The 17107-nt window shown below is 39.8% G+C and overlaps 2 protein-coding genes across 6 annotated transcripts in view; one reads left to right on the plus strand and one right to left on the minus strand.

The window, feature by feature from the left end:
- Positions 1 to 2823, minus strand: part of LOC118016723 — a 31322-nt gene extending 28499 nt beyond the window's left edge. Inside the window, exon 1 of one of the 2 annotated variants that reach the window (XR_004680888.1) lies at positions 2472 to 2823. Coding sequence is in view for 1 of the 2 variants with exons in the window: in XM_035014302.1 (XP_034870193.1) it covers positions 2472 to 2664 (193 nt within the window). In the remaining variant the exon portion in view is untranslated. The remainder of the gene's footprint in view (positions 1 to 2471) is intronic. The other variant, XM_035014302.1, reaches the window with a different exon arrangement.
- Positions 2824 to 3180: 357 nt separating this feature from the next.
- ANKHD1 (ankyrin repeat and KH domain containing 1) overlaps positions 3181 to 17107 on the plus strand; it is a 123587-nt gene continuing 109660 nt past the window's right edge. The window contains exon 1 of one of the 4 annotated variants that reach the window (XM_035014289.1): positions 3181 to 3619. In XM_035014289.1, coding sequence (XP_034870180.1) covers positions 3329 to 3619 — 291 coding nt within the window. In that variant the 5' untranslated portion in view covers positions 3181 to 3328. The remainder of the gene's footprint in view (positions 3620 to 17107) is intronic. The other 3 variants (XM_035014290.1, XM_035014291.1, XM_035014288.1) reach the window with 3 other exon arrangements.

Below are 17107 nucleotides of genomic sequence, written 5' to 3' on the forward strand. Positions count from 1 at the left end.
TTTCCTTTTATGTCTGAAAGATGGTCAAAAGGAAGAGTGCTTTGAAATACACTACAACTACACCTTAAACAATACTCCTGCTGGTTTTTTGGAGGAAAAACGAATTTCCTAAAAGAGGGATTTTGCTCTCTACTGCTTATTTAGCATTTGAAAAATCAGTGTATTTTCTTTAGTTGCAAATACCATCTTAAGATATGATGTATCAAAAACATTACCCAATAAATCACACTAAACTTACTGATATTTTACACTGAATACTTTGAGTGTGATTTGATATATTCACCAAGTGTATTACTTGATATAGTAATTGACTAAATCATTTCTCAGTTAGTTTTCACTTTTGTAACACCACATAATGTGGTATGTATAGAAATATTAAATTCATGTTTAATACAGTCTCAACAATAGCAGTCACCAAAATCTAGAAGACTGGGAGTCACTAAATCATAAAATGATTACTCAATTGTTGTCAAACTCCTGGCAACAAGTGTCTCAGGTAAAGATCCAGGTGAAACAAAGATTATTGCTCAATCATATTTTCCTGGCTACATGCAGGGTTGATTGCTAGACACTGAGTAAAGAGTGTGTATTTCTCTTTCAAATATATTGGGGAAAATGCATATGCCCAGATTTCCTTTCTCTCTGTTCTTGAGATTCGTTACATTTGTTCAAAGAATTTAATGAGTTTGTTCAGGGAGTTGCATCAGAAATTATTTTTGTATTAATGGTAGGAATGACAAGCAGTTCCTCTGTAATGTTGCACCAGTCAATACCTGTTTTTGCCTAGGGATGTATCCATACCAATTCTGGATAATCCAGCTTTGAAGTGGGTTGGGCAGAGCTGAGTTTTTTTTTTTGTTGGTGCTATTAGTTTGGGTTGTGACCTCTCACACATGCCTTCAAAATTTAAACATCACTGAGAATACAGGCTAATTAAATTCCATAGATTCTAACTAAAGACAGTACACAGGGCATTTGTATCAAAATAGTTTTGTAGAAAAGGTACAAGAATTTTTTCCATTTCCTACAACTTATTATCTAGAAAGAACATTCACCTAACATATTCTGCTTATAGAAAAGACTTCTTTTTTTGTATGTGAAATGCCAAAATTAGAATTACCATGCCAAAGAAATGTTCACAATCTCCAAAATGTTCTTTAAGCTTGGCAGAATCAAAATTTAAAAAATTGTTATGTATATACATTTAATATTTATTTATTTTAGGGAGAGGGATCGCCAGCGAGTGGGGGGGAGGGGCAGAGGAAGGAGGAGACAGAGAATCCCAAGCAGAGCAGGAGCGTGACCGCGGCTGGATCTCACCACCGATGAGATCATGACCTGGACCAAAATCACCAGCCGGTCGCCTTACCGACTGAGCCACCCAGGCGCCCCCAAATCGTTGTATTCTTTACAGAATGTTCAGATTACAGTTCAAGGTAGGTGAAATATTAAAAATTGCAAATCAAGATATACAAAGACCTTTGTTAGAGTTGCAAGAGAGGAGATGTGCCAAATCTCTTGCTTTTAGCCAACCTAATGGACATTCTCTGGGTCAAAGGACATTTGCCATACAAACTTCACCAAACGCCTTTCTGTTGATCTTTGATCATAGGATTAGTTGAAGCATGAGTATTTTAAAGCCCCTCTTTATTGACAAAGGAGATAGAGGGATAGAGATAGGGATAACAGAAGTAGAGACAGATCCTTAGAAGGGGGAAAGACACCTCCGCACGCCGCTCCCCTCCCTCCCCCCCAACTGCGGCCCCCTGCCTTAGCTAGCTTGTTTTGCATCACGGAGATCTGACAAGAATTAGTTTGGTTGGCAGGACCCAGGAGCAGGTGGAAAACTCCTGAAGGAAGAGTAACTAACCAAAATGGGTCTGTAAGTTTGGCACTTTGCTAACCGCCTTATGTTGGTTATCTGATGTATTCATAACAACAACGCAATGAGGGACGTACTAATATTAGCCCCATTTTACAGATGAACGAACTGAAAGTCAGAGATTCAACACAAAACGCCCGCAGGTCACACAGCAAATAAATGGCGGCACCAGAATTCCTAACAGCTCCAGAGCACGCACTCTTCACACCGCTTTCAGCCCTACGGTCCGATTTCCTCGAGCTGTTCGCGGCCTTCCCACCTTCCCTGGTGGGACAGTTCCCAGTACTGAGGCATGGCGCTGTCCAGCCCTCAGGCCCGCCGCCCTCCACAAGCAAGAGAACGCGGCGCCGCGAGGCCATCCCGCCTGCAGGTTGTAGAACTGCCGCGCCCAGCCACGTCCCGGCACGCGGGCTGGCCGAATCGCCTCGGGGCGGCCATCCCAAGCAGCCCCCCTGGTCCCCTCAGCTTCGCGCGCTGGGCTCCACTCGGAAAGGCTGGAGGCGCCAAGCAAGAACAGCCCTGCCTCCTCCCCTGTCCCAGCCCCCTACACCCCCCCAAAGAGCCAGAGGCGTAGGTTACACAATCTCACCTGTCCCAGAGGTGGCGACCGCTCTAGTGACTGACGCTCCGCTCCTCCAACCAGGGGCTGTCAGGAAGGTGGAGACTAGATGAGACTGATTGCTTCTTTCCTCCAATCCCCGTGCAGCAACTCTCCGGCCGCAGTCTCGGCGTCTGGCGGAGAGCGACAGGTGGGAGCTTCGTAACCTCCGTACCTCTTGCATCCTTGACAGATAAGCCCCACTAAAGTCAGGGTGAATTCTACTCCAAATCTTACCAATCCTTGAGGGTCGTCACCTCTGCCGTCATTTTAATCAGAAGTGGAAATTCCCCAACCCTTTCCCGTCACCTCAGAAGGGGGCGGGATGAATGGTACTATTGCGGGCCAATTGTACCACGCGACGTCCTGTGACAAAGTGATCGACATTTTATGGCGCCAATGAAGCCTCCCATTGTCAGGGGTCACTATGACTGACCACAAGGCGAACTAATCCACTTTAAGGTCGTGACGCAATAGTTAGAGAGGTTGACCAATAGACGTAGAAAAAGACCGGAAGTCGGCGCGTGGGGACTAGGAGGCGGGTGTTCGCAACCGCCTAGGCCTACGCGGGTCAACGCAGCTTGGGGGCCGCGAGCCAGCAAGCCGCGCGTGACGAAGAGCCTGAGCGACGGGTTACCTTGGCCAATGATCTGCAGCCGCTGGGGAGCTGCAACCAGTGGCGAGTGTGGGGGGCGGGAGGCAGCAGGTTAGGCAGTGAGAAGTTAGTGGCGCTGCTGGGACGGGGGGAAGGAGAAGCTTCTTCCTCCTGCTGTTCCTCTCGTTCCCGGGATCGGCGGCGGCGGTGGCTGCGAGTGACTCGGCAGCGTCTCCGGCTCCGCGTGCAAACCATGCTGACCGATGGCGGAGGCGGCGGCACCTCCTTTGAGGAGGATCTGGACTCGGTGGCTCCGCGATCCGCCCCAGCCGGGGCCTCGGAGCCGCCTCCGCCGGGAGGGGTCGGGCTGGGGATTCGCACCGTGAGACTCTTTGGAGAGGCCGGGCCCGCGCCGGGAGTCGGTGGCGGCGGCAGCGGTGCGGCCGGAGGGGACGCGGCGCTGGATTTCAAGTTGGCGGCTGCCGTGCTGAGGACCGGGGGTGGAGGTGGTGCCTCTGGCAGCGACGAGGACGAGGTGTCCGAGGTACGCTTCCAGGACCCCCGCGTCCCATACAGTGTGAGGCACGAATTCTCTTTGGGTCGGCACAGGGCCCGGGCCACCCTCTGGCTCCCCGGGCGGAGCCGTTCTCTGACAGTGATCGGCTCCATGGCGGCAGTGGCAGCGGTGCGGGCCTAGTGCGCCCTCAGCTTACTCTTCAGCCGACGGCTCGAGCCGGACCGGTTCCCGTCACCATCCGTAGACCCACAATGGGGAGTCCTCTGGTCTCTAAGCTTCGCGCGGGAACAAGGACTCCTCTGGCTACCTCCCGCCCACCCCGCTTTGGAGATGGGGGGCGGGGTCTTGCCAGAGTCCCTGCCCTTGGTACTGAGAGCGAGCGAGACATGGAGAGAGAGAGAGAGACCGAGACAGAGCTTGCTAGCTGAAAGAGCATTTCCAGTATATGCATGTTCCCAGAGTTGAGTTGTCTGTCATTTATTTGCCCTGTGCCTTACCTGTGCATGAAAGAAGTGTTCTTAATTTCCTTTTTTAGTTTGAGACAGGTTAGTATGAAGAAGCTGTCTGCTTTTACCCTAAGAAAGCACGTGAGTCTTGCACCTGGGACCTTTTGTGAAGTTACGCAGGAAAAGGAAATTCCAGTGCATCTCTGAACTTCAAAATAGCTGGATAGCTGAAGTCTGTATTTTTTAGGCTTGGAGAAGGTGAAACACTGAACAGCTTTTGCGGCAGTTAATGATCAGATCCTTCATTTCTTGTAACTCTTTAACTCTTAACTCTGGCTTTTTAGGTCTGAGCAACCTGGGATGGACGGCATCATCATCTTTTGGGCCCTAGGGAATAGGGAGATATATAATACATATATATATATTATATATATACTTTTATCTCTTGACTATGGCTTGGATATAGTACTGTTCCTTGATGGCTATTGTTCTAAGTGCCAGAGTATTCTATTTTGGTTCTAAGGTGCCTGGTTCATTCCCCTATGACCAATTATTTTAGCCTCTGATCTTGCTGTTAAAGTACAGAGATTTCTCTGTGTACAAGTATCTTGGCTGTTGTATTTGAGAGGAATAAGAAACTATTTATGGGTTGCAGAATACAGTTAGTGCATTGTCTTACCATTCTACCATTGTCTTACCATGTCTGAACAGGGGTTCATTTAGACTTAAAATGTTAGTACATTTTAACTCCAGTGTTTTGCTTTGGAAAAAATAGTGTGTGGGATGTAAGGAAGCTAGTCCCTTGAATGTCTGTATCTTTGAATTTCACTTTAAGAGAAGTAACTTCTAAGTCAAAGTGGGACAGGATTTTATTTGAGTAGGCAGTTATAGGGAGAGTCTCTGGAGCACCTCCACTCTTGTGCTTATGGAAGACTTTCTTCCATCCTTTCAATGAAAATTGATGAGAGAGGAACCTAAAACACATGTACTTTTTACCTACAGAATTAAGTGGGAATACCTTTAGATTTTAAAGATTAGAGTCTTTTTTTGTTTTAACTTGTAAGAGAGCCTGAAAAGGTTTGCTTTGGTCTAAATGTAATGTCCTTGATTTTCTGGACCATTTTTACATAATTATCATAGGTAAAGTGAAAGATCACTAATTCACTTTTACATAAATAGTATTCTTACATTTTTTCGGAGGTAGAGTGATAGTGAGCCTCCAAAGTCATAAATTTCTAACTCTTTTGGCTGGGAAATGTTGTATCTGGGAAATGAGCTTTTCAAGTAACCATTTCTGTGAGGCTTGTACACACACACATGCACACACATGCACGCACACACAGTCTCTCTCTTCTAAAGCTTACTGTATTTCATTTGGATTCCCCATACCATGTGATTAAAGCTGTGAGCAGAATCGACACCTTTTTGTTTTTTTGATGTTTACTGTGGAAGTTATTTATTGATGATTCTTGTACTCATTTAGGCTAATGGTAGAACTCCTTAGTTTCCTGTTGGGGGGTTTTCTGTGCCAGGATTTAGATATTAAGTGTATATGGGTGGGCCTCATTTTTGGAATGAATGTGTCTGGGATACCCAGAGACTTTATCATAGTCTAAGATGATGCTCAGGGTGCACATAGATTCTTTCTTAACCTGTAGAAAAAGGAAATTTTGTTTTTATGTCTTCTTTCTTCTATATCACGTAGAGAAGAAATTCCTGGAGTATCTAGTCTTTGCTGTACAGTATGTGTGGTAGAGTATAGTCTATATGTTTGTGAGTGAAATGACCTATTTTGCCCAAGCAGATTTCTTTCTTTTTTCTTTTCTCTTTCAAAGGATTAGCCATTTTCTCCCATATCATTGCCTTTGAATTTCCATTATGAAGAGATCATAATGTTCAAAAAACACTCACCCAATTGGCATTTGATGAATAATACTAAAATCTTTATTTTTGTCTTCCCTAGATGTTTTAGAACCGAGTATTTAGAATCTAGAAATCCAGAAAGATAACGAGTTATTTTATAGTTTGAGAGCAAAATTTGTCTTGTTCCCCAAATGGGGCAGGACTCGGTGAGAAATAAGTAAGAAATGTGGAGGCCTAGTTTATTTGCTCTGGAATTAGTTGAAGTCTTATACATTTGGTGTACAGAGGCGTAGATACTCTAGGGACCTCTCTTTTGTTCATTATGAGAGCCAATAGCTAAGAAAAACCAAGCTGTTTTCCCTTGCTGGCTAAGTTAAAAGACGTTTTAGTTTAAGGAATGGGTTTGGGTCTTTTTGTAAATTTTTTATTAGAATTATAGTAGCTTAGAGAATGCCACCATTTGGGATCTTTGGTTCTTGTTTTAAACATTGGTAAATATCTGTTTTGTATTTCTTCAGGCATAGCAAGAATGTTCCTTAGCTGTCCAAGGCCTTGAATAGAAATCAGAACTTGCATTGGATCCTGTTGAAACGTACCATTGTTTAGGATAGCGATCAGGTTGAAAATTCTTTAAAAAACAATTTTTAAATGTTGATTTTAGATTTGTAGTCTTTTTTAAGCAAGTAAAAAAGAAGAAAATACCTAAAGAAAAGACTTTTGTGAGGCTTATGACTAAATTTTCTGTTATAAGAATATACGCGTATATATGCGTGATATTCTCCTTTTAATTTTTTTTTTAAAGATTTTATTTCTTTGAGAGAGCGAGAGGGTGAGAGAGACAGAGAGAGAGCACGAGCGGGGGTGGGGTGGAGGCAGAGGGAGAGGGAGAAGCAGGCTCCCCACAGAGCAGGGAGCCCAAGACGGAGCTCGATCCCAGGACCCCATGATCATGACCTGAGTGGAAGGCAGATGCTCAGCCAACTGAGCCACCCAGGTGCCCCTCCTTTTAAAATTATAAAAGTCATATAGTCTCATGTTGAAAAATTCAACAGTGTAGGTAGTAGATATAAGATGCAAAGTAGAAGTCCTCACCCCCACTGACCCTTCAAATCCCATTCTTCAGTGATAACCAATATTATAATTTTTTCAGTAAATTTTCTAGGCCTATATAAGCCTATGTATGTGTGTGTATTTGTTTATATATATATATACACACACTTTAAAGACGGGTACCCAATTAGACAGCATAGCTTTGTATCATATTGAAGTTTTTTTTTTCTTATCTTGAGGCAGGTGCCTTATTTATAAATAAGTAGAAACACACAAACTGTATATAGCAGTTTATAGGAAATTATAGCAAAAGCTTTGTAGGGAATTTTTTTTCCGTGAAAATTATTTTTAGAGGCAAAAGTACAGCCATACAGAATTTCCATTTTGATTTTCTCTCATTGAAGAGGAGATATATCATTTGCTTTAGAGTTACTTATAATCTATAATCTAGAACGAGGTTTCTCAACAGCAACATATTGACATTTTAGTCCAGATAATTCTCGTTGTTAGAGGCTGTCTGTCCTGTGCATTAGCAACATCCCTGGCCTTTACCCACTAGATGCCACCAGAACCCCTCCAGTTGTGAGAGCCATAAATGTCTCCAGACATTGCTAAATGTCTCCTGGGGACACAATCACCCCTGGTTGAGAACCACTGGTCTAGAGTCCATTCTTATCGGCAGGGATGGCAATTTTGTCATGAATACTCTGCATTCAAACTTTAGGTAAACAGGTGAGTCACTGTTTTTAGTAGCATCTCAAGGTTTATGTTCATAATCTGGACAAGAGAGAAATTGAAGGAGGGTACTGAAAGGTTTAATGCTGTAAATTTTCTGTGGTAAATTTATCATTTTGAGTAACTTTAACTTAAAATACTATATTATTTTTGAAAAATTCATTTATTGTCCATGAAAATAAATTTCTAAAAAACTTTTATTGGGACTTTGTTCAAGGTAGAAAGTGCTTTATTCCATAAATTATCAATACTAGTGATAAAATAGGAAATAGAACTTTGTACTCTGGTGAGCAAATTTTGGAGACATTGGAAATGTTTACAGAAGGAAAAGCTACATGTTATTATTGTAACAATTTGTTATATTGCGTGAGTATCAACCTTATACAGTTTCATTCTGTAAAGCCTTAAGACTTTACATATAAAATGATGTGTTGATAAGTATGGTTATATGAATGGTGGGTCAAACCAGAGTTGATTAGATTTGGATTAGATTAGATTTTACCTTACTGTGAAACTTGAAGGATGTGGGGTTTTCTTATGGTTATTACTTAGTACATTTCAATAGCTGATTACATACGTACAATTTATGAGTCACAGTGACATAAAGGCAAATACAGTGAAAAATCTTGAACTAACCCCTCCCAAGTATCCTGCCCTCTACACTTCTAATGTCTTTTTTTCCTTTCAGAATTATGGAAATACAAATATGTATTTTTATTTTCCCTATTATTATTATTATTATTTTAAAAGATTTATTTATTTGAGAGAGAGAGAATGAGAGAGAGAGAACACATGAGAGGGGATAGGGTCAGAGGACGAAGCAGACCCCCCGCTGAGCAGGGAGCCTGATGCGGGACTCGATCCAGGGACTCCAGGATCATGACCTGAGCCGAAGGCAGTCGCTTAACCAACTGAGCCATCCAGGCGCCCTATTTTCCCTATTATTATACAAGAGATAACATACTGTATATGTGAGATTTCTAAGTGGTAAATTTGAGAAGGATTTAGACTTTTTCTAATTAGAATGATAAAAACATGTTAAGAATGAAGCATTGGAGATGAGTTTAAGCACATTCCTTCCTGAGCCTATCTGGTAGTAATGTGATAATGTACTAGATAACCTCTGAAAACCAATTCTGGCCTTCTGATTCAGTGATAGGTTAGGTAAATAAAATATTTTGCTTTAAAGAGAATGCAAAGCAGTTTTTAAAAAGTATTAGTCTTGAATTGGCAAGTAAAAAGAAAAGAAATGAAGAGTCTACCTTTTTTGTTTGTTTGTTTTTTGCCAAATTTACCTTCCTACATAACCAGAAGTATAAGAAATAAAATCGGGGGTGCCTGGGTGGCTCAGTCGTTAAGCGTCTGCCTTCAGCTCAGGTTATGATCCCAGGGTCCTGGGATTGAGCCCCGCATGGGGCTCCCTGCTCCACGGGAAGCCTGCTTCTCCCTCTCCCTCTCCCCCTGCTTGTGTTCCCTCTCTCGCTGTGTCTCTCTCTGTCAAATAAGTAAATAAAATCTTTTTAAAAAAATCTTTAAGTTTAGAAAAAAAAATCAGTTCCTTTTTTTTACCCATTATAAATTAACTATTTCTTTTTTTTTTTTAAGATTATTTATTTATTTATTTGAGACAGAGAGCATGAGTGGGGGGAGGGGCAGCAGGAGAGAGACAAGCAGACTCCCCCCTGAGCGGGGAGCCTGATGTGGGGCTTGATCCCAGGACCCTGAGATCATGACCTGTGCAGAAGGCAGATGCTTATCCAACTGAGCCACCCAGGTGCCCCTAACTATTTCAATATATCTGTCTTCTTTGACTTTATTATTTATAGTTTTCCTTTTCTGTTGCTTGTCTATAAAGTCATAGAATCTTGGTGATAATCCTGTCTCATCTCATTTTTAGGTAACTGCTACCATTTATTGAATGCATATTATATGCCAGTTCTATGCTACATACTTTCATTATTTAATTGTTTCAACACCCCTTTGAAGTAGATACCTGCATTTTTATAGATGGATATATGTAGGCTCAGGGAAATGATGAATCCATAAAACAAAAAATTAAAAAATGTTTAAAATGTTACATAGCCAGTAAGTGGTAAAGCTAGGATTTGAATCTCGTACTGAATCCAAACCCATGCTATTATTTTGCTTCTTCAGATTAAGAAATAGGCAGGTTTTGGTTATAAAATACTGTTTCTCCAATAAATACTTGCTTAGTCCCTGTAGAAGTTTTTATTAAAGTGAAATGAGAAAAGTAAGGACAGTGTAGTGAACTTCTTACAAAGCTATTTTTTCCATAATTTTTTCTGTATTGAGATAATGCACTTCTTACTGTTATGAAATGAATTTTTAAAAATATCCACATTTGACAAAATATCAAATTAGAAACTTCATGTCAGGACCCTGGGCAAAGCCTTACAAGTCTGGAAACAGTTGAGCTAATTGACTTGCCCAGGATAACACAGCTAATTTGTAGTAGAAAATAGGTCATCTGACTTCCATTCTAAAAGTTATCTTACTTGTCCTGCTGACTGTTTCTTTTCTGGTGCATTGTACCAATGAATTTAATTAGTTGCTTAAGACATGCCTGTCTCAAACTAGCACATAATCCATAGTTGACCTTGTTGGGGAAGTTTTCTATTATTTAATGAAATTGGTGACTGCTGTGTAGATCAGTATATTAAGAAGGCAGTTAAAAGTATACCATTGAGTACAGGAGGAGCACTATTCTAAGATAATTTTGTAATTGAACTTATTTGAAAAGTTCAGTTCTTGTCATCATTCATCTTAAAAGAATTAAATAAATACTAACCTTACTGATATAGAAAGGCATATACCCAACTTTGCACCTTTGCCAATATGGAAAACGTTGATTTTGTATATTGTTACACTCTAATTTGTAGAAATTAAAATCTATGTGCTGTTCTATTGGTAGTTAATTATGGTGTGTAGTTCCTATGAATGAAGATCATTTGCCTTGTGATGATTGGCTTACCTTTTCCTGGCCAATTTTACCTAAACCAGGAAGAAAGTGAAGTTGTATATAAAGCTCTATTTTACTTCCTGGACTGAAATTTAGCAGCTGTTTGTCAAAGAGCACATTTGATCTTCCTCCTTTACATACACTTCTGTTCTCATGAAGTTTTTCCCTTAATGGATGTTTTCAGTAGTAGAAAGGGTGTTTGTTTTTGTTTTTGTAAGTAGATATCCCAGTGTATCCTGGCTGTTTGATTTACCTGCATTAGTGTGCAATTTTGAAAAGAGAAAGGCAAGTATACCCCCAGGGATTAGCCTTAAGAACCAAAGAATTGGGGATGCCTGGGTGGCTCAGTTGGTTAAGCGGCTGCCTTTGGCTCAGGTCATGATCCCAGGGTCCTGGGATCGAGCCCTGCCTCGGACTCCCTGCCCAGTGGGGAGCCTGCTTCTCCCTCTGCCTGCTGCTCCCCCTGCTTGTGCTCTCTCTTTCTCTGACAAATAAAATCTTAAAAAAAAAAAAGAGCCAAAGAATTGTACAGGAGAGCAGTTTATTAAGTTGCCAAGGTAAGTTTGATTTATTTAACAGTTTGTAATGAGGACAGTTAGATTGAGAATGTTTTGTTTGTTTTTGTGTGTGTGGTAAAGTATACAGAGACAAAATTGACCATTTTAACCATTTTTTTAGTTGTCTTAGAATATACATAACATAAAATTTACCATTTTAACCATTTTAAAGGGTACCGTTCAGTGGCATTAAGTACATTCACAATGTTGTGCAACCATCACCAGCAGCCATCTCCAGAATATGTTCATCTTCCCAGATTCTGTATCCATCCCTATCTACCCTTCCCCACCCCCTAACAACCACAATTCTACTTTCTTTTTCTGTAAATTTAACTACTCTGGGTACATCAAATAAGTGGAATCATATGGTGTTTCTCTTTTTGTGACTGGCTTGTTTCGCTTAGCATTATGTCTTCAAGGTTCATCCATGTTATAGCATGTGTCAGAATTTCATTCCTTTGAAGGCTGAATACTATACCATTATATGTATATACCACATTTTGTTTATCCATTTATCTGTTGATGGGCACTTGGGTTGCTTTTACCTTTTGGCTATTATGTATATGTTTCTATGAACATGGGTGTACAAATACCTGTTCAAGTCCCTGCTTTCAGTTCTTCTGGGTATGTACCTGGTAGTGAGATTGTGGGATCATATAGTAATACTATTTTTAATTTTTTGAGGAATTACCATACTGTTTTCCATAGCACCTATAGTATTTTACATTCCCACCAGAATTGCACAAGGGTTCCAATTGCCACACATTTTAGCCAATACTTGTTTTTTTTTTTTTTTTTTAAGATTTTTATTTATTTATTTGAGACAGAGAGAATGAGAGACAGAGAGCATGAGAGGGAGGAGGGTCAGAGGGAGAAGCAGGCTCCCCGCTGAGCCGGGAGCCCGATGTGGGACTCGATCCCGGGACTCCAGGATCATGACCTGAGCCGAAGGCAGTCGCTTAACCAACTGAGCCACCCAGGCGCCCCTTCTTTTTGTTTTTGATAATAGCCATCCTAATGTGTGTGAAGTGGTATCTCATTGTGGTTTTAATTCGTATTTCCCTAATGATTAGTGATATTGAGCATCTTTTTATGTGCCTTTGACAATTTGTGTATCTTCTTTGGAGAAATGTCTGTTCAAATCCTATCCCCATTTTTAGCTGGGTTGCTTTTTCGTTGTTTAATTGTAGATGTTCTTTGGGTATTAATCCCTTATCACATATATAATTTGCACCTATTTTTTTTTCCCATTCCATAGGTTGCCTTTTTATTCTGTTGATAGTGTCCTTTCATTCCTCAAAGTTTTTAATTTTGATGAAGTCCAATTTACCTATTTTTTCTTTTGTTTGTACTTTTGGTGTCATATGCATGAAGTTGTTGCCAAATCCAGTGTCATGAAGCTTTTCTCCAATGTTTTCTTCTATGAATTTTATAGTTTTAGCTCTTAATTTAGGTCTTGGATCCATTTTGAGTTAATTTTTGTATACAATGTAAGGTCAGTGTCCAGCTTCATTCTTTTGCATGTGGATATCATTTTTTCCAGCATGATTTATTGAAAAGACTATCATCTTCCAATTGATTGGTCTTGACATCCTTGTTGAAAATCACTGGGCCACATATTGGGAGGGTTTATTTATGTAAAGATTTTATTTATTTATTTGACAGAAAGAGACACACTGTGAGAGGGAACACAAGCAGGGGGAGTGGGAGAGGGAGAGGCAGGCTTCCTGTGGAGCAGGGAGCCCAATGTGGGGCTTGATTCCAGGACCCTGGGATCATGACCTGAGCCGAAGGCAGACGCTTAATGACTGAGCCACCCCGGCCCCCCACTGGAGGGTTTATTTCTGGCTTGTCTGTCCTGTTCCATTGGTCTGTATGTCTGTTTTATGCTGGTATCACTCTGTTTTGATTACTGTAACTTTTCTAGTAAGTTTGAAATCAGGCAGTGTTGGTCCTTCAGATTTGTTCTTTTTCAAGATTGTTCTGGTTATTTAGGGTCCCTTGAAATTCCACATGAATTTTAGGATGAATCTTTGTATTTCTGCCAAAATTGCCCTGGGTTTTTGGTAGGGATTGCATTGAATCTGTAGATCACTTTGCGTGAGAACAAGTTTTAATGCAAATCTCTCTTTTTTTTTTAAGATTTTATTTATTTATTTGACAGCCTGAGAGAGAGAGAGCAAGAGAGCACACAAGCAGGGGGAGCATCAGAGGGAGAGGGAGAAGCAGACTCGCCGCTGAGCAGGGAGCCCGATGTCAGGTTCGATCCCAGGACCTTGGGATCATGACCTGAGCCGAAGGCAGACGTTTAAGCGTCTGAGCCACCCGGGTGCGCCTGTTTTAATGCAAATCTTAATGTAATTGTTTTGGGGCACCTGGGTGACTCAGTTGGTTAAGTATCCAATTCTTGATTTCAATTTGAGGCATGATCTCAGGGTTGTGGGATCGAGCCCTGCTTTGGGTTCTTTGTTTGGCGTGGAGTCTGCTTGGGTTTCTCTCTTTCCCTCTGCCTCTGTCCCTCACCCCCTCTCAAAATAAATAAAATCTTTAAAGAAATCTTAATGTAATTGTTTTATCATATTAGATATTAACAAATCAAAAGGTTTGAGTTTGACAAAATAATAAAAATCATATATAATAGGAGAGGCTGTATGAGCATTCAGTAGTGTCTTCTCTAAAGGCATTGAACCCAGTTAACATAGGATAGTGTAAGATGAGATGTTTCTGAAATATAATCCTCATTTTTTCCTGATTCATTCTCATATTGACTAACTTGTGATTGATCACAATGCTTCATATATTGATTAAATGCTAGGAAGAATATGTTTTATCCTTTATATCACTAGTGGTGAGTTCAGTTTTAAAAACGTTATCTCAGTATGGTATTAAAGCTAGATAAATGAACCTTAGTATTTTCTTTCATGATGTATAATTGAAAATTTTTTCATGTAAGCATTTTATGAAATCTCAGAAAGTAAAGGTTTGACCTTGTCAGTTGATACGGACGCTTAACCGACTGAGCACCCAGGCGTCCCTGTCAGTTGATACCTTGAGTGGTACACTTTGGAAGGACTTTCAGCTCTTACCAGCTTCTAATTGATTTTTTTCTCTGTTTACTTATTCTGCTATATCTCTACATTTTTATTTTTGCGTTTTAAAAATTGTACAGTCCCTAAATTCAGTAACATAGGTGAAACAAATTATCATTATCAAAGAGCAATCCCAAAAGGGGCAATAGTCCAATTGTATTGGATACATTATCTTTCTTTGTTACTTTTTATTTTGATGTAATTTCAAACTTACTGGAAAGTTGCAAGAATAGTACAAGGAACTCCCCCCCATATCCTTTATCCAGACTCAACAATTGTGTTCATACTGTTGTATTCTCTCTCTCTCCATAAACAAATAAATGAATAATTTATTTTCTGAATAATTTGAAAATAGGTTGCATACATCATGCCTCTTTACCCTTAAATTCTTCAGTGTAAGTTCCCTAAACATTCTCTTACATAACCATAGTGCATTTATCAAAATAGGAAATGGAACAGATTTCCAAAGTATTTTTCAAATTCAAATTCCCAAAGTTTTATTTTTTATTTATTTATTTTTTAAAGATTTTATTTATTTGTCAGAGAGAGAGAGAGAGAGCCCAAGCAGAGGGAGCGGCAGGCAGAACAGGCAGAACAGGCAGAGGGAGAAGCAGGCTCCCCTCTAAGCAGGGAGCCCAATCTGGGACTCGATCCCAGGGTTCTGGGATCATGACCTGAGCCGAAGGCAGTCACTTAACCAACTGAGCTACCCAGGCATCCCTCAAATTCCCAAAGTTTTAAAAATTGAAATATAATCCACATATCATAGGTTCATTCTTTATATACAATTCAGTGGTTTTTAATATATTTACAAAGTTTTACAACTACCACCACTATCTTTTGAAAACATTTTCATCATCCCCCGCCCCCCCCAAACAAAACCTTACCCATAGCAGTGATTTTCTATCCATCCTCCTGCCCCCATCCTGCATTCCCTGATAATCACTAATATGCCTGTGTCTCTGGATTTGCCTAGTTTGGGCATTTCATATAAATGGAATCATATGACATGAGGTCTTTCGTACCTCACTTCTTTCACTTAGCATATTGTTGCCAAGGTTTCTACATGTTGTATCTTGTATCAGTACTCCATTGGAAAAATATTCTATTTTGTGGATTTACCACATTTTGTTCATGGGTTATTTCTACATTTTGGCCACTATAAATAAAGATGCTGTGAACATTTGTGTACAAGTTTTGCATGAACATTTCTTGTCAGTTCTCTTGGGTGTCTACCTAAGGAGTGTAATTGCTAGGCCCTATGATAACTAACTCCATGTTTGACTTTCTGAAGAACTGCCAAACTGTTTTCAATGCAACTGCACCATTTTACATTCCCATCAGCAAGGTATGGGGGTTCCAACTTCTCTACAACCTTGGTAACTTTTTTTTTTTTCAATATAGCCATCCTAGTGGGTATGGAATGGTATCTCATTATGATTTTGATTTGCATTTCCTCAATAACTAATGAAGTTGAGCATCTTTTCATGTGCTTATTTTTATATATCTTTGGAGAAATGCCTATTCAGATCTTTTTCCCATTTCTTGATTGGGTGGTTTTCTTGTTGAATTGTGTTTTTTATGTATTCTGGGTACTAGTCCCATATCAGGTACATGATTTGCAAATATTTTCTCTCATTCTATTGATTGTCTTTTCACTCGATTATGTCCTTAACATTTTAAAATTTGGGGGAAGCTTAATTTTTATATTTAACCTATTTCTTTTGTTGCTTGTGCCTTTGGTGTCATGTCTAAGAAACTGTTGTGTAATCTGAGGTCATGAAGATTTATGCCTGCTTTCTTCTAAGAGTTTTGTCGTTTTAACTCTTACATTTATGTCTTAGATGCATTTTGAGGTAATTTTTATGTAAGGTGTGAGGTAGAGATCCCACCTCATTCTTTTGAATGTGAATAACCAATTGTCCCAACACCATTTGTTGAAAAGACTATTTTTTTTCTCCATTGAACTGTCTTGGCACCCTTGTCAAAAGTCGATTGACTGTAAATGTGAGGGTTTATTTCTGGAGGTTTTATTTCTGTTAAATTCAGTTTATCTAGATGTCTTATGCTCATTCCATACCATCTTGATTACTGTAGCTTTTTGCAGTAAGTTTTGAAATTGGGAAGTGTAAGTCCTTCAACTTTGTTCTTTTTCAAGATTGTTTTAGCTTTTCTAGGTTATTGGATATGTTCTCCTTCTCTTGATCGGGTCTTCAGAAGAGTTTAATAGGGAGTATTTAATATGCTGCAGAATTTGTGGTCACACAAATTAGTAATATTCTAACTCTCGAAATTTCTGCCCCTCTTATTATACACTCTTGTTGGACTAGGGGGATAACTCATGTGATTTAAACCTGTGTTTATCACGCTATGAGAAGAGCAAGTTGTCACAATATTAGTATTTGTTTTTTTTTTCATGTATCCTCTCCCTGACAAACTATGGGTATATGTTGAGAGGAGATAAAACTGAGGTGGGAGGAGATGGTTAGTTTCCATAGTTGTAGGATGAATGCATCTGATGTGGCCTACAGTCTGCATGAAGATTGTGGATGGAATTTCTTTTTTTTCAGGGTAATAGACAAATGAATAAGTGGAATAAAATATAAACCATAGTAATTAGAGTTTTTGCATTTGGTATCTTCTAACAACTACTTAAGAGGTGTGAATCCAATGTTTAAGTAACATACAATTTGCTTGACACTCAAGCTAGTGTTATCACCTATGTGATTGAATTGCAAAAACAAATCTTAGATGTCACTGCTCAAATGGTTGCAATTATATTAAATTATTAGTTA

This window comes from Mirounga leonina, unplaced genomic scaffold (genome assembly GCF_011800145.1).
Source record: "Mirounga leonina isolate KUSES-001 unplaced genomic scaffold, KU_Mleo_1.0 Mir_168, whole genome shotgun sequence".
In the NCBI taxonomy this organism is placed as follows: Eukaryota; Metazoa; Chordata; class Mammalia; order Carnivora; family Phocidae; genus Mirounga; species Mirounga leonina.